Source organism: Chlorocebus sabaeus, chromosome 20 (assembly GCF_047675955.1).
Source record: "Chlorocebus sabaeus isolate Y175 chromosome 20, mChlSab1.0.hap1, whole genome shotgun sequence".
Lineage (NCBI taxonomy): Eukaryota > Metazoa > Chordata > Mammalia > Primates > Cercopithecidae > Chlorocebus > Chlorocebus sabaeus.
The window spans coordinates 114,585,805-114,611,641 of NC_132923.1; the positions used below are offsets into that span (position 1 = coordinate 114,585,805).

The window sequence follows — 25,837 nt, forward strand, 5'->3', positions numbered from 1 at the left end:
GCCAAAACACATTGCGAAAGTATAGCTGTCATGACTTAGGGGCTGAATAATGTGAAGGATGGAGAGAAACAATTCCCAGGTTCCTGGCTTGGTGAGTGGGTGGATGATAAGATGATCCTGATAATACAAGAACAGACAGTTTAGGGGGAGAGACATGTAGTTCAGTTCTGGGTTTGAGGATCTTATCTTTGTGGATCTTTGAGGAAATTATATAATCTCACTTGTATAAAGAAACAAGTAGACTAAGAAAAGGGCAGAAAGACATATGTCAAAAAACCAGCAATTGCTTTTGTTAGAGGATTATGGATGATTCTCTTTCCACCCCACCATTTCTACATTTACTGACACTGAAATTGACAGATAAAAACATAAATAAAAATATTTCAGAGTTCCAGTTTCCATTCTGGCATGTCAGGAGCTTAGAAGTCACCATGTCCTAAAAGCAAACAAAGCTGAACAAACTGAAAAACCAACAACCTTCTTTAATTAATCAAAGAAAGGTCACAGGGCAAATCATTGTCCCTAAAATTAGAGACAGGTAGACACAGAGAATCACAACTTAATGAACAAAAAACACAAGCCAGGCGCAGCGGCTCATGCTTGTAATCCCCACACTTTGGGAGGCTGTGCCGGGTGGATCACTTGAGGCCAGGAGTTGGAGACCAGCCTGGCCAACATGGCAAAACCTCGTCTCTACTAAAAATGCACAAATTAGCTAGGCATGGTGGCGGGCACCTGGAATCCCAGCTACTCAGAAGGCTGAGGCAGAAGAATCACTTGAACCTAGAAGGCAGAAGCTGCAGTGAGCCCAGATCACACTACTGCACTCCAGCCTGGGCAAAAGAGGGAGACTGTCTCAAAACACAAAACAAAACAAAAACAACGTATGAACAAAAGCCTTTGTAGGAACAAGTGCCAGTTTAAGAAAACCTGAACTGCAATCGATGAATCGCTGGAGGCTCAGTGTGCACAACTCTGAGAGTTAAAAATTCTGGGGGGACTCAGTCATGGGGGGCCCCCAACACTTCTGTGAGCTTTACCTCCTAGAGCTCTAACAAGTCCTCACAATGAATACTGAAGAAAAATTCCCTCTTGCTTCCAGCAGCGGGAGAGGGAAAAGGAGCCATTTTGAAATCTGCCAGAGTACTCTGTTTTTAACAAGGCCCGCCTTCAAGAAAAGCATTTTACAAGAGCCTAACTGGCTACAGTTTTCTCAGAGTCTAACCTACCTGGAGAAAAACAGATATCGAACTCCAGCTCCCTCCAGCCATCCTGTACCATCTAAGGAGCACAAAAGCCTGAGAGTACTTGAGAAGTTCACAGCCCAGGGGCACAAGCTCACCAAAAGAGTGAGAATCCCAGGACTAGAGAAAACTTCTCCTCCCCTACACCCTACTACCACAACAATAAAGGCCTAGCTACAGTGGTTCCTTTTATGCAGTACATCATGTCCACCTTTCAATAAAAAATTACAAGGCATACTAAAAGGCAAACAAATAAACAAAACCAAAAAACAGTTTGGAGAGACAGAGCAAACTTCAAAACCACTCAGATATGGCAAGAATATCCGAATTAGCACATCAGGTTTTTTTGTTCTGTTCTGTTTTGTTTTTTTTTAAGACTATGATTACATATCCAGGGGCTTTAATGGAAAAAGTACAAAACATGTAAGAATAGATGGATAATGTAACAGAGAAATGGAAATTCTAAGAAATAATCAAAAAGAAACGCTAGAGATAAAAAACACCATAACAGAAATGAAGACTGCCTTTGATGAGCTCATTAGTAGACTGAACACGACTGAGAAAAGAATCTCTTAGCTTGAAGATGTAACAATCCAAAACTAAAGAGCAAAGTAAAAAAAGAAGAAAAAAACAGAACAGAATATCTAACAGTGGGAAGACTAGAAAAGAAATAACTAATGCCAAATGGGGACACCAGAAGGGGAAGAGAGAAAAGCAGCAATATTTGATGCAATAATGACTGAGAATTTCCCCAAATTAATGTCAGACACGACATCACAGATCCAGGAAACTCAGAGGACATTAAGCCTAGGCATATAGTTTTCAAATGTCAGAAAATCAAAGGTGGCCATGGTAACAAAGAAAAACAAAATACAATGTATTAATATCAGTATCACTGTATAACCCATATACATTAAAAATATAAGGTAATTTATGAATGTCCACAAATATAAACTAAATAAAATGATTCAATTCCTTGCATGATGCAATCTGTCAAAAAACACACACACAGCAATAGACTATCCGAACAGGACTGTATCTATTAAAGAAGGTGAATCAATAATAACCTCCCCAAAGTGGAAGCAACAGGCCCAGATGTGTTCACTAATGAGTTCCACCCAATATTTAAGAAAATTATACCAATTCTCTACAAACTCTTCCAGAAGACAGAAGCAGAGAGAATACTTCCCAACTCATTCTTTGAGGCCAACATTAACCTTCTACCAAAACCACACAGAGATATTACAAGAAAAGAAAACCACAGACCAGTATCTCTTGTGAAGACAGACGCAAAAATCCTCAACAAAATATTAGCAACTTGACTCTAACAATGCCTAAAGAGAATTATACATCATGGCCAAATGGGATTTCTCACAGGTATGCAAGGCTGGTTCAACATTCAAAATCAATTAATGTAATCCATCACATCAACAGGCTAAAGAAGAAAAATCATGTGAATATGTCAACAGAAAGATGCAGAAAAAGCATCTGGCAGAAATCCAATGCCCATTCATGATAAAAACTCTAACAAACCAGAAATAGAGGGGAACTTCCCCAACTTCATAAAGAACATCTACAAAAAACCTACAGTTGACATCATTCATAATGGTGAGAAACTCAAAGTCTTCCCACTGGGATTATAAACGAGGCTGGGATATCCCAGTTCACCACTGATCTTAAACACTGTACTGGAAGTCCTAGCTAATGCAACAAGACAAGAAAAGGAAATAAAAGGTATACCTTTTATTGGGAAGGAAGTTAAAACTGTCTTTGCAGACTACATGATTGTCTTTACAGAAAATTAGAGAGAAATGACAAAAAGCTTCCTGGAGCTAACGAGAGATTATAGCAAAGTTGTGAGACATAAGGTTAATATACAAAAGTTAACTGTTTTCCTATATACCAGCAGTAAGGTAGAATTTGAAATTAAAAACTTTACCATTTACACTAGCACCCTAAAAAGGCAAATACTTACGTATAAATCTAACAAAATATGTACAAGATCTATATGAAGAAAATAACAAAACTCTGATGAAAGATATCAAAGAACTTAAAAAATGGAGAGATATCCCATGTTATTAGATAGAAATATTCAATATTTTCAGAGACTCAGATCTTCCCCATGACCAAAATAGCTAACTCAATATTGAAGGAGAAGACTGAAGTTGGAGGACTGACACTGACTTCAATATTTACTATTTTAAAGCTACAATAATCAAGACAATGTGGTATTCGTGAAAGAATAGACAAGTAGATCAGTGAAACAGAACAGAAAGCCCAGAAACAGACCCCACACAAATACAGTCAATTCATCTTTGACAAAGGAGCAAAGGCACTAAAATGAAGCAAAGAATATCTTTTCAACAAGTGATGCTGGAACCAGCTGGACATTCACATACAAAAAAAAAAAAAAAAAATGAATCTAGACATAGACCTCACACCCTTCACAAAAATTAACTTAAAATACATCAGAGACCTAGATGTAAAATACAAAACTATAATTCCTAGAAGTTAACATCGGAGAAAACTTAGTTGACTTTGGTTATGGCAGTCTTTTTAGATACAACACCGAAGGCACAATCCATGACAGAAACAAATTTTGCTCCATTAAAGACAATGTCAAGAAAATGAAAAGACAAGCCACAGACTGGGAGAAAATATTTGCAAAAGACACATCAGATAAAGAACTCTCAAAACTCAACAGTAAGAAAATAAACAACCCAATTAAAAAATAGCAAAAGACCTGAACAGACACCTCATCAACAAAGATATGCAGATGACAAATAAGCATATGAAAAGATGTTGTACATGGAATGTCTTTAGAGAACTGCAAATTAAAACAACAAGATACCATCACACACCTATCAGAATGACCAAAATCCAAAACACTGGCAATAGCAAATGCTGACGAGGACGTAGAGAAACAGGAACTTTCATTCAATGCTGGTGGGAATGCAAAATAGTACAGACATTCTACAGATTAACAGTTTCTTACAAAATTAAACATACTCTTGCCACATGATCCAGTAATCACATTCCTTGGTAATTACCCAAAGGGGTAGAAGACTTATGGCCACACAAAAGCCTGCACACGATGCTTATAAAGCAGCTTTATTCATAATTGCCAAAATTTGGAAGCAACCAAGAAGTAGATACAATGAATAAACTGCGGTACATCCAAACAATGGACTATTATTCAGTGCTAAAAAGATATGAGATATAAATTCATGAAAAGACAGGGAGCAAACTTAAATGCATATTTCTAAGTGAAAGAAGTCAATCTGAAAATGCTACATACTTTATAATTCTAAATATATGACGTTCTGGAAAAGGTAAATAGATAGATAGTAAAAACGACCAGTGATTGCCAGGGGTCAGAGGAGAGGGAGGGATGAAAAAGCAAAGCATAGAGGATTTTTAGGGCAGTGAAATTATTCTTCATGAATCTACAATGGCAAATATAGGTCATTATACATTTGTCAAAACCCACAGAATGCACAACACCAACGGTGAACCCTAATGTAAACTATGGACTCAGGGTAAGAATGATGTGTCAATGTAGGTTCATCAGTTATAAGAAATGTACCACTACAGTGTGAGACGTGGATGGTGGGAGAGGTTGTGCATGTGTGGGGAATGGGAGTGGGGAGAGATCTGCAAACCCTCTGTAATTTCTGCTTAATTCTGCATGTACCTCAAACTGCCCTAAAAAATAGTTTATTAATTAAAATAAAGATTTGCCAAAATAAGTATCAGTGTTTCAGTTCTAACTACCCCAGCCCCTTCTACACCATGTACCTAATATTGTTGGGCATTCATGAATTCATATGATTTTTTTCAGCTTGCTCAAAGAAAATCTTTAAGAATGTCTACCCCTACTTTTTGAATACAGTCTGTTTTAATCTATATTATAAAAATCCACATATATTTTTAAACAAATGAAGAAACAGTCCTAGGAGGTAAGTGCCTTTCTCTAAAAGAAGTAGCTCGAGTAGGGGAACTGGAATTTTTATCTGTTGGTGTTTTATGGAAAGAGGGGGGGAAATTCCATAAGATTTAAAACTAGGAAAACTTTTTTTAAATTTTAAATTAATTTAATATTTGAGAAAAATCTGAACAAGAACTCAATTTGCAAATAACAAAAGACCATAAACAGGCACTGATGAGGTTTTTCTAAGCAACAAATTATACCAATGTAATGTGATTTTTTTTTTTTTTTTGTAAAACAAGACATAAGTCTTATGGATTACAGTAAACCAAAAGACCAACCTGGACATACATTAGATTTTTAAACATTCTTATTAGTAAGAAACAAGTGACTGGGATTATATTTTCGGTAGACTCAAACTTAAAGGTTGCTTTTAAGTTTCTGGGGAGGGTCCCCACATCAGATTAAACAAGAAGAAGATTCGCCCAAGATGCAGAGGGAGATATTTTGAGCATTATGTGGTCAGAGCTATTTAATGTTTTTGTGAACAACTTAATAAGAAGAAAAAAAGAAAAACTTCAGCAGAATGAGCAACTGGGCAAGGTTAAAAAGCCAACTGAACCTAATTATCTGGCCTACCAATATATAGATACTAAAAAGATGGTTATAAGCTTGAGCAATAAAATGAAAATGGGAATCGTTAAGGCCTAAAACATTCAAGGGTGGTCAATGGCTACATAATGAATCCAAGTTGGCAATGTCGAAAATTGAAAATTTACTGAGATTAATGCAATAGTAATTAAAAAACAGACTTTTGGCAAAATGGCACACTGAGCTGAAGTAAATGGATCTTTTTCTCCCACTACAAACACACAGAAATGCTGGATAAAACATAAAAAATGCTTTTAAAATACATAGGCTTGAAACAAAATTAAAGAAAAGAAATCCCTAGGTACCTGAAATGAAAGAAATATCAAAATCAAAGCTAGAACAGTAAGTGGGAATTGAGACCATGGTGGCCCACAGGGGTTTCAAACTCCTGTATAGGCCCTAAGCTGGAAGGAGGAAGCATTAATGCTCACATGAAGACTGCAAATGTAGCTTCAGGCAGGTAGAAGGTGGGGAGTTAGCACTGAGACCCTTGAATAAAGCCCAGAGCCTCAAACTTCGATCCTTCCTTGATATGCGGTCTGAAAAATCTGGTCACTGGCTCAGGGAAACAACAATAAGAGTTGCTTATTATCTAGGCCTTCAGCAGGAGAAAAGGTAAAATGCACATCTATGCCACACAGAGGTATAGCATCCAAATTTATACTCTGTATCATACAGGAACCTCAAGTCAGGAAATTAACATAAAAACTGGTCTCTAGCATGCAGCAGAAAAAAACAAAGGGACTCACATAGAGAAAAAGAAAAACACAGAAAAGGGCCAGGCGCGGTGGCTCACACCTGTAACCCCAACACTTTGGGAGGCCGAGGCGGGCGGATCACGAGGTCAGGAGATCGAGATCATCCTGGCTAACATGATGAAACCCTGTCTCTACTAAAAAAAACAAAAAACAAAAAAATTAGCTGGGCGTAGTGGCAGGCGCCCATAGTCCCAGCTACTCGGGAGGCTGAGGCAGGAGAATGGTGTGAATCCGGGAGGCGGAGGTCAGTGAGCCGAGATCGCACCACTGCACTCCAGCCTGAGTGACAGAGTGAGACTATGTCTCAAATAAAAAAAAAAAAAAAAAAAAAAAACACACACACACACACACACACACACACACACACACACACAGAAAAGAAGCTCACAATTACAAACCACATGAGGAAGACCTGGACGTGAAAAGTAAATCTATAAAAGCTAACAGTAGAAAACGTCAGAGGGGACCTTTGAAACAGGTAAGGCAAAGACTTCTGAAACAATTCCCCAAAAGCTTAAAAAAGAGAATAAATTTGACTGTATAGGTATTAAAGGTTTCTGTCAAAGGATACTAGAGACAGATGGACAAATGACAGAAATGGCAGATATTTGCAAAGTTTAAAGGCAATGAGGAATTGATATCCAGAATATATAAGAAATTCCTGGCTGGGTAATCCCAGCACTTTGGGAGGCCAAGGCAGGTGGATCACCTGAGCTCAGGAGTTTGAGATCAGCCTAGCCAACATGGTAAAACCCCATCTCTACTAAAAATATAAAAACTAGCCGGCGTGGTGGTGGGGGCCTGTAATCCCAGCTACTCAGGAGGCTGAGGCAGGAGAATTGCTTGAACCCAGGAGATGGAGGTTGCAGTGAGTCAACACGGTGCTACTGTACTCCAGCCTTGGCAGCAACAGAGTGAGACTCCATCTCAAAAATAAAGAAAAGAACTTATAGGACCTCAAAATTAAGTCACTGAAATCCATCAGTGGATTAATAGATTAGACAGAGCTAAAGAAAAAATGTGTGATTAAGCCAGGTACGGTGGCTCACGTCTGTAATTCCAGCACTTTGGGAGGCCACAGTAGGCGGATCACGAGGTCAGGAGATCGAGACCATCCTGGCTAACACGGTGAAACCCCGTCTCCACTAAAAATACAAAAAATTGGGCCGGGAGCAGTGGCTCACACCTGTAATCCCAGCACTTTGGGAGGCCGAGGCGGGCGGATCACAAGGTCAGGAAATCCAGACCATCCTGGCTAACACGGTGAAACCCTGTCTCTACTAAAAATACAAAAAATTAGCCGGGCGTGGTGATGGGTGCCTGTAGTCCCAGCTACTCAGGAGGCTGAGGCAGGAGAATGGCGTGAACCTAGGAGGTGGAGCTTGCAGTGAGCCGAGATCGCGCCACTGTACTCCAGCCTTGGTGACAGAGCAAGACTACGTCTCAAAAAAAAAAAAAAAAAAAAAAAAAAAAATTGGCCAGGCGTGGTGGCAGGTGCCTGTAGTCCCAGCTACTTAGGAGGCTGAGGCAGGAGAACTGCATGAATCCGGGAGGCAGAGCTTGCAGTGAGCCGAAACCGCACCACTGTACTCCAGCCTGGGCATCAGAGTAAGACTCTATCTCAAAAAAAAAAAAAAGAAGAAGAAGAAAGAAAAAATGTATGATTAGGAAGAAAAGTCTGAGAAAACTGATTAGAAGGTAGTAGTTAAAAAGAAAATATGAAAAAGAGGTTAAAGGACATAGAAGATAAATGAGAGAGCCAAACATGCATCTAATAGGTGTTCCAGCTGGAGACGCTGGAGAACACGTGGGAGAAGCAATTTGAAGACATGGCTAGGAATTTTCTAGAATTAAAGAATGAGTTTTAAGAATAAAAGCTTCAAAATATCAACACAGAAAAAGAAATTTAAGCAAACCAAGAGAAAACACATTACTTACAAAAGAATGACAACGAGGCTGATACAGACTTCTCATTAATAATAATAGATGTAAAAAGGAAATGGAGCAACAGTTTTCAAATATTACGGAAAATGCCAATCAAGCCAATCAACCAAGTATCTATATGGTAAACTACCAAGTCAGGCTAACTTTTTAAACAAACATAAAAGACTCAGAGACTGTCACTGAAAGAATTATTATAAGAAGGAAACTGAACCAGAAAGAAGGGATAAATATGTTAAGAAAAAAATAGAAAACAACAAGCAAAAGAATTATTAAACATCATCTCCACTAAAATAATTAAAATCAGAAAGACTGGTAACACCGTATGTTGGTGAGAATGTTGAATGACCAGAACTGTCATACACTGTTGGTGGAAGTGTAAAGTGGTATACCTACTTGAAGAACTGATTGGCAATGTCTTAAAATGCAGACTGAACTATTATACATGCAAGAACATGGATAAATTTTTAAAAATATATTATGTCAAAGAAGCCAGAAACAAAAGACTACATACTATATGATCCAATTTATAGAAAGTAGAAATATAGGCAAAACTAATCTACCATGATAAAAATCAGACAGTGTAAGTTCCAGACATGGTGTGAGTAGGAAAAAAATTAAATGTAAAGAGACACCAAGAAACTTTCTGGGAGAATGGAAATATTCTACATCTTATTTGGGGTCATGGTTACAAGAGTAGATATTTGTCAAAACTCTTCAAATAGAACACGTAAGATTATTGTAATGTACGTTAATTATATCTCAATTTAAAAATTACTTAATGTGTTAATATGTCTAAAATGCACCAACTTTAAAAATGAGCATGGGAAGGGGAGATTAAAAACAAAGTAGAATAATTACAATCATAGTAGCTACCACATATTGAGTGCTTACTATATGCCAGGCACTGTTCTAAATGCTTTGTGTGCATTAGCTCATTTAATCCTTTCAAAAACCCTATGAAGTGGGTACTCATCATCTCCATTTTATAGGTAAGAAAATTATGGCACAGAGAGGTTACATAACTTACCCAGGGCCACACAGCTAGTATGTGGCAGAGTGGGGTTCAAAACTGGGCAGTCTGGCACGGAGTTCTGTACTGTTAAACACTGTAATCCACTGTCTCTCTGAAATTAAAAAATCAACAACACAAAAAGTGAGAGAGACTAAAGTTAGGGTGTTCTAAGAGTCAAGGACGACAAAATAATACCTTCAGCCTCTGTTAAGTAAACTATGTACATTCATGTACAAGGATATAAGAGAATAGAAGCTGAATATTTACAAACAAGAGGTATAACAGAGAATAAAGAAAATGTGATTAATCCAGTAGTAGGTGGGAAAGGGGAAGAAAGAAGGCAAGAAAAGTACGGTAAACAGAAAACAAATTAAGGTGGCTGGGCGTGGTGGCTCATGCCTGTAATCCCAGCACTTTGGGAGGCTGAGGCGGGAGGATCACTTGAGATCAGGAGTTTGAGACTAGCCTGGCCAACATGGTGAAACCCCATCTCTACTAAAAATATAAAAATTAGTTGGGCGTGGTGGCAAGCACCTGTAGTCCCAGCTACTTGGGAGGCTAAGGCAGGAGAATTGTGGAGGTTGCAGTGAGCCAAGATCACGCCACTGCACTCCAGCCTGGGCAACAGAGTAAGACTCCATTTCAAAAAAAAAAAAAAAAAAGAAAAGAAAGCAAGCTAATTAAGATGGTATAAATAAGTCCAAATACATTAGTCATTACAATAAATAAATATTAAAGTTTCTTGTTAAAAGGCAGAGATCCTCTGATTATAATTCTTTTTCTTTTTTTTTTTTTTTTAGACGGAATCTCGCTTTGTTGTCAGGCTGGAGCACAGTGGCACGATCTCAGCTCACTGCAACCTCCGCTTCCCAGGTTCAAGCAATCCTCCTGCCTCAGTCTCCCAAGTATTTGAGACTACAGCTTGTGCCACAATGTCCAGGTAATTTTTTGTATCTTTAGTAGAGACGGGGTTTTACCACGTTGGCCAGGGTGGTCTCAATCTCTTGACCTCGTGATCCGCCCACCTTGGCCTCCCAAGACCGTATTTCTTAAAAGCCAGCTCTATGTTGTTTATTAGCGTGTGGGTGTATTTACACTTAAAACAGTGCCTAGCATATAGTAAGCACTATATGTGTTAGCTCTTATTATTGGGTACTGAGAAAGGCTGTGAAATCATCCTCATTCAACAGTTTTGAAACTAGCCATCTGACTTGATAGCTTAAGTATTTATCTGTAAATAAATAATTAAAATAGAATCTGTACATACCACTTTCAGGAACACAATTCTGTTACTAAATAAATATATATAATTATAAGGGATACACTAGTGATTTGGGGGCTATGGAAATACACTATAGAGGCTAAACTATATTTTGCTCATCTCACAACTGAAATGTAAAAGTCTCTAATACATATTTTACTGTTTCTGCCTAACTTTCTTCGCAAGGAAGTAAATGGAAGAGACAGAATATAGCACTAGATGTCATGTGGTGAAAGGAGGCTTTCCAGAGGTAAGAAAGCAGTAGTGGAACACTGCATGTTGGAATCTCGAAGTCCTGTAGACTCACATATAGAGGGAGCCTAAATTATGTTATTAAGTACTTACTCAATTGCTAGGCTCGAGAAAATTGTCAAAGGTCCCATGGGAAGAATGTTTAAGCAACAGAAGAGTACCAGAAAGATGAATGTTCCTCAAAGGAACAATATTAAAGCCTCAAGAAAAGACTATACTGATATAGAATAAAGATACTTAGAAAGACGAAACTTAATTGGCTGAACCAAGTGTCGCATAATGACCCAAAACACAAAGGGGAATTCAACACAAAGTAGAAATTAGGCCAGCTTTCTAAAAGGAGCACAAAGAATATTTATTCATTTAAATTTTTATTCTGTCTACTTCCAAAAAGGATTTGAAAGTTTGAGGGCTAGGCATGGTGGCTCACACCTGTAATCCCAGCACTTTGGGAGGCTGTGGTGGGCAGATCACTTGAGCCCAGGAGTTTAAGACGATCTTGGGCAACACAGCAAAACCCCATCTCTAAAGAACACAAAAAAACTAGCCAGGTGTGGTGGCATGTGACTGTAGTCCCAGTTCCTCGGGAGGCTGAGGTGGGAGGATCACTTGAACCTGGGAGGCAGAGGTTGTAGTGAGCTGAGATCATGCCATTGCACACCAGACTGACAGAGAAAGACTCTGTCTCAAAAGAAAGTTTGAGGATCCTCTAAGTTATAAGAAAACAACAGTCACACACAGGAGAAAAACCAGAAAAAGTACAAGTGAGAACTAAGTCATACTTTGTACAAAACATGGAATCCCTTTAATGAATAGGGAGGAAAATAATACTAAATATTTACAGTCTCAATATACATTGCTTAAATCAATAAAGTGGATGTTCTGTAATCCACAATTGCTGGCAAATTTCCTAACAAGACAAAAGCCTTTGCTGCCACTACTAGAGGGTAAGGGGCTCTCTTCTGTGCCTCAGGGAATGGACCTGATATTCTCCAATTTATTGTACTAATTTTCCCGTAAGTCTTCAGCCAGCAATACACACATGTCCTCATACCAGTCAGTGGTAACATACATAATTAACTAACTATGTGTGGGTCAACTGCCCACCATTTACTCAGTACCTTGCTAGGTGCTGTGTGGGAGCAAAAGGAACGGTAAGTAAAACAAGATCCTTGTCCACAGGGAGATGGTAATCCAATACTGAATCCAACACTGGAATGACTGAAAAGAGAACTCTTAACTCAATCGGCAAGAGACAAGAAGAGGGAAAGGAAGAAAAGGAGAGAAGAAAAAAACAGATTGATCCCAGTGAGTGGCAAGGGAAGGACTAGGGCTGGTAATTTCAAGGTTCAATTTCAACAGACAAGGTGAAAAGAAAAAGAATTGCAGACAAAGGAAGAAACACGAACCCAGACCTAAAGAGACATACTTGGCACATATGCTGGAAATAACATATGCTTGCAGGCAACTGGCACTGCACCTGGCTTTGGAAAGGCACCTGATAAGTAACTACTATCACTGTTACAGACACTGGGCTGGCCAGAAGTAAGTCTCCAAAAACACCCATGTAAGAGGAAGTATGGAGCATGAGTCCAGACAATGGCAGAGGAACTTTAAACGCCTGCTTTCTGAGAAAGGCACACTGAACTAGGAACAGCACAATTAAAGCAGAGCTTTGCCAGTGACTGGTAGAATGGACTAATAAGGGAAAGACACTGCACTAGGAAGGAGTAACAGGCTTCCTATATATATTGTCTCCCAATAAACAATTGGAAGTTCATGAAGCAAAAGCTAGACCCATCTCTCCCTGGATTTCCGTATTTCAATATCCAAGAGAGAAAAGTCATTCCAACTCTTGATCAAAGTCTTCGATTCTGTCTCCCCTAACAATTCTGTACCCTCCTATGGGCAGACCTACCCCATGGTCTGAGACATCTTTTTGGGTGTTCCAGCTTGACGCAAGCTTACCTGTTTTTTTTTTTTTTCTTACTGTTGGTACTGGTAATCCCTATCTTCTGAATAAAATCTTGACTTCTATTTTGAGGCCTGGGCTCTGCTGGAACCAGAAAGCTGAAAGGGACCTTGGAGAGCCCTATTCATTGCTTTCACCGAACAGAAGTTCATTACTTTATCTATCACGTACTCTTGTCGCATGACCAAATGACCTCAGTCCAATCTCCTTCCTTTTTAAAGGAAGAAACTAAGGTCCTGAGAGGCTGAGATGCTCTCTGATCCTAGTCTGTTTTAACCTCATGGCTACTTAGTAGCTCACAAACAACCAGAGCCAGGTGAAATAACAGGCACTCTCAACATAATTAGAGCAAAGATCACACATTCAGAAACAAGAAATGGGGGGTTTGCTACACACAAAAAGATGACTTAAAATGTAAGGTATCTAAGGAATCAGTTAAGTTAAAAGAGAACCCCTAGCAATTATTTCTGAGAATACAAGGAGGATTGGCAAGGTTAGGAAAGGGTGACTGTAGCTTTTAGTAGACCCAGATTTCTCAAGTTCAAAAGCAGCTGTCATTTGGTCTGTTCTCTTGTATTGAGGGCCTGAAAGGCAACAATGTGGGGTGTAAGAGATGCAGATTTCTGTATTTTACACTCCTGGGTTCATGACAGTATCTCTCACATGTATTATCATTGTTTCAAATGCTTTCACTGTCATCATGACTCCTTCCCAAATGCTAGTGTGCTTCGGTTCCATTCCCCAAGATTTGGAGCAATACTCAAATGGCCTGTATGCCTTCCTAAGGTACATGCTATTCTGGTCATTGGGAAATCCAGGCAGCCAGAACAGCTCTGAAGAATGCCAGCACTGAAGATTCTAAAGGGTGTGAATCAGACATAAAGTTCACCTTTGTGGATTTGGGAGGCTGAGCTCTGTTGTAGATATCAAGTAGGGATGACGCTAATAACACTTGCTTATACACTGGGATTTACAGCTCATAATCCCACTTATCCTCATTTCACAGATGAGGACTAAGGCTCAGAGATGTTAACTGCCTTGTTAAGGGCCACAGAGCTAATAAATGGCAAAATCCATACTTGAACTCAGGTTTCAATTCCGGAGACATGGTTCTTTCCTCTATAATGCAAAGGCCTCACTGAATGCTAAGACTTAGCTACCACTTTTGCAGATAATTTCTCCCTCCTAAGAGCTTACAAGCCATTAAGAGTATAGCTGTCAACACTTGGTTACTTAAAACCGGCAGTTACAGTCTCATCCTGAGGCAACTGGTCAGTGAGCCAAACACATCCACTGCCCCATCCGCTCAGGAGACCATGTTTTTCTCAATCTCCAATTCACACCTCATGGCTGGGTCAGCCCTAATGATATCCTGCACTCTCTTTTCATATTCTACTAAATAATACTAGGATATTATTTATCAAATAACCACTAATAGCTACTGATATTTAAGTGCCTTACTACGTTTGTAAGCTCTTTCTCCATATCACCTCCTTTAATACTAACAAGCCAGCAAGACAGTTAAACCCAATTTACAAATAAGCCCCTGATAGTGAAGTTAAGTAACAGACCCAAGGACATATAGCAAATCAGTAGAGGAACAGAAATTTTCATCCAGTCAGTCTGACCCGAAAGCTCATGCCCTTTATCCACTAGAACAGTTTCTCACACTTTAATGTGCATAAGAATCACCTGCAGATCTTGCTAATGAAAAGATTCTGATTCAGAAGTTCTGAGTGGGGCCTCAGACTCTTGGTTTTTAACACGCTCCAGGAGACCCAGCTGTTGTTGGTCCAAGGAACCATCTCTGAGTAGTAAAGTGCTATATAACAACGCCTAGTCTCAAATCACATCTAATTATTATCAACTATGTTTTAAGCAACACTTCACCTCTAGAAAGTCACAAGTCACCCTCAAATTCCTCTTATGCACCTGCCCTTGGCTCCAGACAGAAAAACAATGTCCAAAGTAGCTCTGGGAATAAATCTATACGACACGGAGGATTCGAACAACCAGGCCTCAGGCAAATAGCGCCGTGGCCTCCTGGTACCAACCCGAACTCTTTTGAAACACATTCCAGCAGCCTATCTTCTAGGGCCCCAGGCTTTGGCCAGTTGCTGCCCAAGTAACTAGACCTAACAGGATCCTGTGCCAGGACACACTGCTCCTGATCTAGGAAGTGGTCAACTAGAACTAGTTAAGCCTCAAAGGACCTAGAGTGGTACAGTCAGCCAATAAATATATGCTGAACTGAACACAGTGAAGAAATCTTGGCTCATGACATGATATATGACCTACTGTGACATTTCCTTTCTAGCCACTATGCCATCTGTCGTCTCCCACAGAATCAAACAACTCTACTTCTCTTCCATAGCCTCCTACCCAGATTTCCCAAAAGCTGTATTCAACAGCATTTCAAGGCTAGTATTCTCTCTTGTGGTGTAAGGTCTAAAATTAAAGCTCAATATGAGGCTGGGCACAGTGGCTCACACCTGTAATCCCAACACTTTAGGAGGCCGAAGCAGGAGGATCACTTGAGTCCAGGAGTTCAAGACCAGCCTGGGCAACATGACAAGACCCCCGTCTCTACAAGAAACACAAAAAATTAGCCAGGTGTGGTAGCGTGCACCTACAGTCCCAGCTACTTGGGAGGCTCAGGTGGAAGGATCACTTGAGCCCAGGAGGTCAAGGCTTCAGTGAGCCATGTTTGTACCGTGTACTCCAGACTCTAGACTCGGCAACAACAAAGCAAGACCCTGTCTTTAAAAAAAAAAAAAAAAAGCTCAGTTACATGCTTACTTGACACCTAGTACAATCTCAAGGGCCTCAAATGGCCTACCACAAGTACCCCTCCCCATTGTGCTCCATGGATAAGGTCTCCTGGCTGAACAATCCTCCTTACTAAAGGGACCAGGTATAGCTCTTGCTTATTCTTGAGAAGTGAGTGGGTTACAGTTCCCAGCCAGCCCCTCGAATTATTCAAACAAGCCAATCATATCCTCTGGCCAGAAGCAGAGGGCACCATCCGCTCTTGACACTAGAAAGGCTGCTTCCCACAGCCCCTCGTCGGTGGCTTACTCTGCTCCCGAGTGCAACTCCCATGTGAGCCTACGTGACGTGTGGTATCCTGGCTTCCAGGCTGTGAGTATATGTGACTACAGCTGTCAAGCTCATCTGTCCACTGTCAGATGTCATGAGTTCAGCATCCCCATAACCCTACGGTGGGAATCCGCCTCTCTTCGGATGGGGTGAATAGGAGGTGAATAAAAAAAAACATCTTTTTTGCCCAGTCCACTGGTCTCTGTCCTTTTTCATATCCTTGAGGCTCTCAAATGCCTTTGGCAAGGTCATCAACTGCTCTATCATGGTAATAATATCTGGCATTGTGCTAAGCACTTTCCACACACTTTCTCATTTAATTCCCCTAACATCCCAATGAGGCAGATACCATATATCCCTATTCTATAGATGAGGAAACTAATGTCCAGCAAGGTTATATAACCCACAAGACCACACAGTTAATAAGTTTGAGCAGAGCCCAAATGCAGATGTGTCTGGCTCCGTGTTCTTAACTACTACCTTCATCTCTCTGGCTGAGAGGATTTCTAGGCTCGCTGCCATCACTTCCCAGCCCCTCTCACAGGCAGAGATGGACTGCTGGGTGGCCTGGCAGGAGTGCCTGCATTTGAGGCTCCTTGTTTTCTCTGCTGGTCTCTGCTAAAGGATGGATGGTGATATGTTATCTGGGAAAGAGTGCTATTGGAACAGGCCAGCCGGCTGGCAGCCAAAAGACTTTCCAAGATGGCTTCAACTTAATTTACCAAAAAGTCTAGTTTGGTTGTCAACCTTGCTGATACAGAAACCTTATCCTGTCAAAGTCTTAAAGTTAACTGAACTTGAGGAGGTTGGATAACATTATCTAGACACAGAAGAAGATCAAATCAGAAAGGCAATTATTTAATTCACAAGGAGAAATATACCTATTCTTTGCAGTTATCTGTGAAAAAAATTCAAATGGCAAGGTCAAATATCATCAGAAAGCCTCTTCAGAATCACAGAAGACAGCAAAGGAAGTTAGCTGTATGCAACCAACATTTAGTGGAAGCCTGGTGCCTCTGTCTTTACCATTAAAGTAAATGCCTGGCCCCACAACGCGGCAGGTGGAGCCTGAGGGCCAACTACACCGCACGGGCACTGCCAACTGACCTTCCTGACCTTCGGTGATGTCTCGTCCATCACGGGGTTCCTAGACTCTTCTGTGGCTCCTGTTTCTGTTAATATAGTCGCATTGCTTTGTCTTTGAGATAACCTTTGGTAGGTATCTAATAGTGATGACCATGTGCTAATTTTTCAGTCTCTTTCTCTTAGAGTACCTTCTACTGGTCCTGACTATAGGCTTTTCTTTTGACACTCAGGACATCTATCTATACCAGATCACAACTACTCTTCCTTTAAGAAACCTAAGCCCAATGAAGCTCCCAACTCACTTCAGATGTATCCCCCTTCTAGCTTCCTTCTGGGCCATCTGCCATACACTGGCTGTGGCAGACTCATTCCTCATTCCCTTTCCCTGTTCCCTCACCCGCTCCTTTCTCCCACACACTTCATTCACTTGTTACTACCCTGCCTTCCTTCAATCCACTTAAAACTTTATAAAAGAACTTATCAATACCAAACGTACATGAAATGATTCCTTATCAGAAGGATAACAGTCAGAATTATGCAACTAGAATTATCCTTAGAGATTATGTAATTCAGCCCTATTATTTTACAGATGAAAGAATTGATAGAAATCAAGTGACCTGCTCAAGTCATAAATCTATAATAGGCAACAGCGGAGCCAGAACCAGCATCTAGGTTTTATGAGCTTTTAAGCCAGTATTTGAACCAAGATACCAAACTCCTAAGTACACACAACAGGGCTTCAGTGGGGAGGGCTTCCATGCATCTCACATACTGCTGAAGCACTAGGCTGGTTACACAGCCTGTTTATCATTTTTTTCTTTGAATGTTGATTAAAATTCAACCACTGATAGCTCTTTCAGCAAGAAAACAACTATCTTTAAGCCATAAAACTGCCCAAAATATATGCAAACATATGATTGCAAATTTCCCAATCCATTGCCATTAGAACTGTAAGGTAGGGCCAGGCTCAGTGGTTCACACCTGTAATAACAGTACTTTGGGAGGCCAAAGTGGGCGGATCACTTAAGGTCAGGAGTTCAAAGCCAGCCTGGCCAACATGGTGAAACCCTCTCTACTAAAAATACAAAAATTAGCCGGGCGTGGTGGCGGGCGCCTGTAATCCCCACTACTCAGGAGGCTGAAGCAGGAGAATTGCCTGAAGCCAGGAGGCAGAGGTTTCAGTGACCCAAGATGGTGCCACTGCACTCCAGCCTGGGTGACAGAGTAAGACTCACACACACACACACACACACACACACATCACACACACAAATAACTATCAGGTGGATTTGTGACTTGACCTCAAAAACATTTAGGTGACTATTAACATAATATAGCTGGGTCCAATGGTATGTACCTGTAGTCCCAGTTCCTTAGGAGGCTGGTGCAAGAGAATGGCTTGAGGCCAGGAGGCCAAGGCTGTAGTGCTCTTTGATCACACCTGCGAACAGACACCACACTCTAGCCTGGGCAACACAGTGAGACTGTGTCTCTTAAAAAAAAAAAAAAAAAAAAAAAAGAAGTAATACATTAATGAAAACATAACTGGAGCAGGCTTTTCTACACATAAAGGAAACAAGAAATTCACAAATGACCAAAGGATTTGACTACATAAAAATGTAAGCTTTAAAACAAAACACCATCAACAAAATTAAAAGATAAATGATAAACCAGTGAACACTTCATGGCATGTAAGTGACAACCAGGCACAGTAGTCCAACACCTGTAATCCCAGCACTTTGGGAGGCCAAGGCAGGAGGATCCCTTGAGGCAAGGAATTCAAGACGAGCCTGGGCAACACAGTGACATTCCATCCCTAAAAAAAAAAAAAAAAAAAAAAAATTAGCCAAGTGTGGTGGAGCACACCTGTAGTCCTCGCTATTCAGGTGGCTGAGGTGGGAAGATTGCTTGAGCCTAGGCAGTCAAGGCTATAGTGAGCTATGACCATGCCATTGTATTCCAGCCTGAGTGACAGAGCAAGACCCTGTCCCTATCAAATAAACCAAAAAAGAAAGATTATACAAATCAATTAGGAAATGCCAAGCATGGCAGCCCATGCTTATAATCCCAACATTTTGGGAGGCCAAGGCAGGAGGATTACTTGAGCCCCAGAGTTCAAGATCAGCTTAGGCAACAGAGCGAGATCCCATTTCTACAAAAAATTAAAAAAAAAAAAAAAAAAAAGCCACGCATGGTGGCACATGCCTTTAGGCTAGTTGGGAGGCTGAGGGAGGAGGATCACTTGAGCCCAGGAGTTCGAAGCTACAGTGAGCCATGATTGTGTCACTGCACTCCAGCATAGGTAAGAGAGCGACACCGTGTCTCCAAAAAAAAAAAAAAAGAAAGAAAACTTTACCATTTAAATTTTAAAAAGAAAAATACAGATAATTCACAAAAAATTAAAAGTCAATAAACTGACTTAAAAAGTCAATAAACTGATTAAAAAATTCAGCCTGGTGAATAATTAAAGAAACACAAATTAAAACATGGAATCAGAAAAGTTTTTCAGTGATAGTATTTAACTGCGAAATAGCGTTTTAGACCATGGACTCGGATGTGGCAGACTAACTTGAACACTTACTCGGTGACCTTGGGCGTATCACTTTAATCATTGTGAGCCTTAACATCTTTAATAGTTTTGGTGTGAAGACGAAATGAGAAAATGCACCTGAATTGCTTTAGCAAAGTGACTATCAACAGTAAATGCTCAATAAGTATTAGCTTCTTTTCTTTCTTTCTTTCTTTTTTTTTTTTTTTTGAGGTGGGGTCTTGCCCTCTCACTCAGGCTGAAGTACAGTGGTGCGATCTTGGCTCACTGCAGCCTTGACCACCTGGGCTGAAGCAATCGTCCCGCATCAGCCTCCCAGGTAGCTAGTACTACAGGCATGGGCCACCACACCTGACTAAGTTTTTGATTTGTAGACAGGGTCTCCCTATGTTGCCTAGGCTGCTCTTGAACTCCTGGGTTCAAGTGTGCTTGAACCTCCCAAGGTGATGGGATTACAGGCATAAGCTACTGTGCCCAGTCTGCTATTATTGGGGGGGGGGGGGGGGGAAACAGGCCTGACACAGTGGCTCACATCTGTAATCCTAGCACTTTGGGAGACTGAGGTGGGAGGATCACTTGAGGTCAGGAGTTCAAGACCAGCTTAGCCAACATGGTGAAACCCCGTCTCTACTAAAAATACAAAAATTAGCCAGGCGTAGTGGTGCCCACCTGTGATCCCAGCTACTCAAGAGATTGAGGTGGGAGAATTGCTTGAACCAGGGAGGCAGAGATTGCAGTGAGCAGAGATCATGCCACTGCACTCCAGCCTGGTAACAGAGCAAGACTCTGTCTCAAAAAAACAAAAACAAAACTACTTACACTAATAACACAGGAGAGGGAGCAGTGAGCTAGGTACCTACACAATGCTGATGGAAGTATAAACTGGTAAAACTTTTTAGGAAACAAGGTTGGTAAATAATCTGGGAGTAATCTGCTCACCTAAAGCTATAAAAATGTCCTTAGAGACATGAGAATTTGCAGGGTGGGGAAAGGTATAGTTTACTTGCACTGTTTGAATGTTTTACCAGAGTTACTTTATATACCAGTTGTATAATTCCAGATAAAAAAGGAATGAGAAATCTATGATAGTAGCAGGAAAAAAATGTCAATGTTTATGCCTTTTAGAATCACTTCTAGGAATCTATCAGAAATAATTAATTAGAGATGCAATGAAATATTTATGTACACTATATTCACAGCAATAGTATTAATGGTTTAAAACAAACAAACAAACAAAAAAAAAACCTGGAGACAAACTTAAATATATGAGGTTTTAAGTAAATATGGCATACAGCCATAGTATGGAATATTATGCAGCCATAAAATGGGGCTCTCTATATGACACTAAAAGAACATATAATCCTCCCAATAAATAAATAGATCGAATTTCATCACATTTTTTAATGTCTGTTTATCAAAGGACATGATCATGAAAGTAAAGAGACAACGCACAGAATGGGAACAAATATTTTCAAATCACATATCTGATAAAGGTCTAGTATTCAGAATACATATGGCATATCAGAATCTAGTATCCAGAACTCTTACAACTCAACAATAAAAGGACAAATAAGCCAATTTTAAAATGGGCAAAGGATTTGAACAGACATCTCTCCAAATACAGGCAAAATGGCCAATAAGTACATGAACAGATGTTCATCATCCGTCATTAGTAAATGCAGATCAAAACTGTAGTGAGATACCACTTCAGGCAACAACACTAGGATGGGTATAATAAAATAAAACAGAAAACAGAAAATACAAGTGTTGCTGAGGATATGGAGAAACTGGAACCCTCACGGAATTGCTGGTGGGAACGTAAGATGGTACCGACCCTGTGGAAAACAATCTGGCAGTTTCTCAAAGAGCTAAGCACAGAGACACCATATGACCCAGCAGTTCCACTCCTAGTATACATCTGGGAGAAATCAAAATATGGATCCACTCAAAAACTTGTACATTAACGTTCATTGGAGCATTAAGCCTAACGGCCAAAAAATGCAAACCACCTAAATGTCCATCAACTTATGCATGGACAAAATATTGTATATGTAAACAATGGAACATTATTCATCCATAAAAAGGAGGTACTGATACATGCTACAACATGGATGAATCTTGAAAACGTTACGCTAAGTAAAAGCCAGTTTAGCCAGACATAAAAGGCCACACACATATTGCGGTATATGATTCCATTCATATGAAATGTCCAGAATAAGCAAATCCATAGAGACAGAAAATGGATTAGTGGTTACCAGACCCTTTGGGGAACAGTAAATGGGGAGTGACTACTAACAGGTACAGGGGGGGTTTCAGAATGATAAAAAACATCCTGGAATTGGAAAGTGGTGATGGTTATGATGGTGGCAGCCAATCCAGTCGGCCTGCCATCATCCCAGCTGAAGCACAGAGGGCCTGGCTAGGGCTACATGCTCCACAGAGCAGGCAAGAGTGCCACCCAAGTTGTGGCTGCAGATCTGAGCCTCCTTGTGCTCTCGGGGGACCAGAAGCAGGCAGGAGCCCCGCCCCACATGGGGCAGCTGCAAGCCCCCAAACCATGGCTGCAGACTCAGGCATCCCCGCATTCCTGGGGGTCTGGGAAGGCCCCACCCTCACAGGCTCAGAAGCACCTCTCCCCACTGTTTGGTTTCTCCCTACTATCAGCACCCACTCCAATCTCAATCTGGGAGCAAAGTCAGGCAGAGCCCGAGCTCCAGGAACAGCAGTAGGCAGACAGAGTCCCAGGTAGAAGAGGGCAGGTCCCAGTAACATCCCTTCTTCAGGCCAGGGAGGGGCCAGAAGGCTGGGGACTTGGTTGCCAGTCCCACTGACCAGAGTGGGAACTGGTGCTTTTCCCAGGTCTGCCCATGGCCACCCATGGGCCAAATGGCACATACCACACTTTCTCCCCTCTGAGGCCCATAAAAGCCCCAGACTCAGCCAGAGCTGAGCAGACATGGGATGACCAGCTGTAGAGAGGAGCTATCCTCTCTGCTGAGAACTTCAGAGACCTGCAGAGACCACCAAGACCAGCCCGCAGAGAGGAGTTACCCTCTCCAGGGCCTCCTCTCCACTGAGAGCTGAACACTCAACAGACAACCTGCCTGCCTACAGAGGGGAACTACCCATCGCAGGTCTCCTCTGAGCTGTTCTAACACTAAAAGCTCCTCTTTGTTTTCTTCATCCTTCACTTGTCTGCATACCTGGATGCAGGACAAGAGGTTGAGTGAAGGTGCCAATGGCCAACAGAGGTTTCCAGGAAGAAAATCAACACCCTAAAGATCCCATAACAGTTACACAGACATTTGAATTGTACACTTTAAAATGGTAAATTGTATGGTATGTAAATTACATATAAATATTTTTTTGGGGAGAAAAAAAGGCACTTGAAGGTTTTTAATGACACAGGAAAATGCTCTCAATATACTAAAAAGAAAACAACCAGCATGCAACTGAATACATGTATAATTCCAATTTGGTTTAAAAATATGTGTGCATGCATATACACATTTGCATTTGAAAATATAGAAAATAGAGAAAAATGCTAAAAGTGGTTATCCTAGGTACTGTCATTATGGGAGGCTTATTTTCTTCTTCGTCTATGTTACAAAATTTTCTATAGTAAACTTGTATAAATTTTATAACAGGAAATTTAAGAATAAAAACCCAGACAGGTGGGGCTGGCTTTAAAGCTAGTGTCATTTCCAACATACCATTCATTTATTAAACATTTATTTAGCTCCTACTATGTACCAAACACAGATATAAAAGACATAATCTCTGCCTGAAAGGAATTTACGTAAGTCTAGGGTTGAGTTTGAAACCAAATCAATGGACTGGATAGGGGAAAAAGGGTCCAGAAGCTCCTCAAATTACTGCACATGTGATGCTGTCCAACTACACACTTTCTGGGGGTAAGGGCCCCGACTTTCATGAGCAATGTAGCTTAGTGGTTAAAGGCCGGAGCTGGAGCCAGACTACCTGGGTGTGAATCTTGAATGTTCAATTACAAAGTATTTAATCCTGGGCAAATTACCTAACCTATTAGGAGGTCAGTTTCCTCATCTACAAAATGGGGATAGTAACAGTACCTTTCTCATTGGGCTGCTGGAAGATTAAATGAGTTACACCTAAAGCACTGGCACTATAGGAAAGGGACTTAGTAAGTACTCAATAATTAGCTGCTAGCTGCTAATTATGATCATTATGCTAATTATGATCATGATCATGCCATGATCATGATCATTGCCCCACCACTACCATCTCACAGATTCTCAAGGCGATAGACATGGAGAAGATTAAGGACCACTGGAAAGGTTGTTTTCCAAATCTCAAAACGGGTAGGTAGCATCTGATGCCTGATGTGCCTATAATAACCATTCTTTTCAATTAATTTATTTTTCTAGATTCTCTCAATTTCTAATGAAACTTCTTTTGAGGTGTTCTACAAAACACAATGAGGCAAAACATCAAAATGTTCAACATAACAAACTGCTTATGTCCTCTTATCTTCTGACTAATTCATAGAAACAAGCGATTTTCAAGGCTATTATAACAGAAAGAGGCTTTGAGAGATTTAAGTGTCTTTCCAGGCCATGCTGCTCTGATCCAGTAGTTCATCCAAGATAACTCTTTACAGACCAAACTGCAAAATCTCCTGAGTGACACATGCATCTAATGAGTGACTAGAGATTGTGACTGCATTATATTTAAGGCCAACTTTTCCATCCTGCAGTCAAGAGTCTCAACAAGCAATTACCACTCCAATGCTTTCAAATCCAACCTCTTTAGGTATCAAAAAGACCCTTGGCTTTGTCACTGGCACTGATAGGCATTTTGCTCTGCCCTGAAAACATGGATGATATCTACGTTTTTGTCAACTTGATTATAATACACTTTTCTTCATCAGGGAATAAATCTGGGCCACACATTAATACAGTACCAAATTCCAGAACTCACAGATACCCGTCTAATGCAAAAATTAAGGGGCCCTGGCAACTAAAGAATAACACACTAGGCACTGTGATGCCAGTGGCTATGTGCTCCACAGTAAAGGTTTGGAGCGCAGGCTCTAGAGATAGCCAGGAGCATGAATCCCAGCTCTGCCCCTCTTACCAGCTGAATTTTAGTCAAGTTGCTTAACTCTCTTGGCCTCAGTTTTCTCTTATGTAAAATGGGAATAATATTAGTGCTTATTTCATGAGGTAGTTGTATGAATAAGCTACTATATGTAAATGAGTCAATACACATAAAGGACAGTTCCTGTAACATTGTTAACAGTTACTAAATGTTAGGTGTTATTACCTTTGGAAAAGGAATCATAAAAATACACCTATCCAAGTATTTGCTTTTTGTCATTCTGCTTCATCACTTTCAAGTTACATATGTATCTTCTATATATGTCAAATGTCACATAATTTTTTTAAAAAGAAAAGAATTTACAGACAACTACATTGCTCATTTCATACAGCTGGTCTGGAATGAGACTCAGCTAGGAAAGACAGAAAGTAGGGAGAGTCCAACTTCTCATAACAAGAGTGCTGGGCTATAATCAGAGACTTCATACAAAACCTTAAACTCATTAAAAATTAGAAGATGCAAAGGACTTTGAAATCACTTGGCCCAATTCCCACATTTCATAGATGAGGAAACCACAGCCTTGAAATGTAAAGTGTTTTAAGATCCTCCAGTTCATTAATGACAGAAATGAGACTCTTCCTGTTACCCATGGCTTAGATATATATTCTAAGTGGAATGCAAAGAAGACGACATTTTGGAAAAGGGAAGAAGAATGAGTTTGGGAGGTTAACAATAATAGCTAACATTTATCAAGCATTTATTATATCTCAGGTATTGTGTCAATACATTGGCGGCCTTAAATAATTTTTGCAAAGCCAGTGAGATAGTTACTATTATTAACCCCACTTTCGACTAAGGAAGTGGAGGCCTAGAGAGATTAAATGACCTGCTCCAAATCACAAAGCCCATGAGTGGCAGAGGTAGTGAACTCACGCTGTCCGACTCTAGAGCCGAAACTTTGACCACTGAGTGATATTGCCCAAACTGCGGTGAAGTTCTTAAC

The 25,837-nt window shown here is 40.4% G+C and overlaps 1 protein-coding gene across 9 annotated transcripts in view; it reads right to left on the bottom strand.

Annotated features, from left to right (window-relative positions):
• ZBTB40 (zinc finger and BTB domain containing 40) overlaps positions 1-25,837 on the bottom strand; it is a 77,873-nt gene that overhangs the window by 41,493 nt on the left and 10,543 nt on the right. For 3 of the 9 annotated variants that reach the window (XM_038002103.2, XM_038002047.2, XM_073007720.1), the window contains one exon: positions 9,553-9,649. The exons of 1 other annotated variant lie outside the window; for it this stretch is intronic. Coding sequence is in view for 2 of the 8 variants with exons in the window: in XM_038002047.2 (XP_037857975.1) it covers positions 9,553-9,649 (97 nt within the window). In the remaining 6 variants the exon portion in view is untranslated. Of the gene's footprint in view, positions 1-9,552; positions 9,650-18,564; positions 18,700-18,930; positions 19,024-25,837 lie in introns of all 9 variants that reach the window. 5 more of the 9 variants (XM_038002195.2, XM_073007718.1, XM_038002150.2 and 2 more) reach the window with 5 other exon arrangements.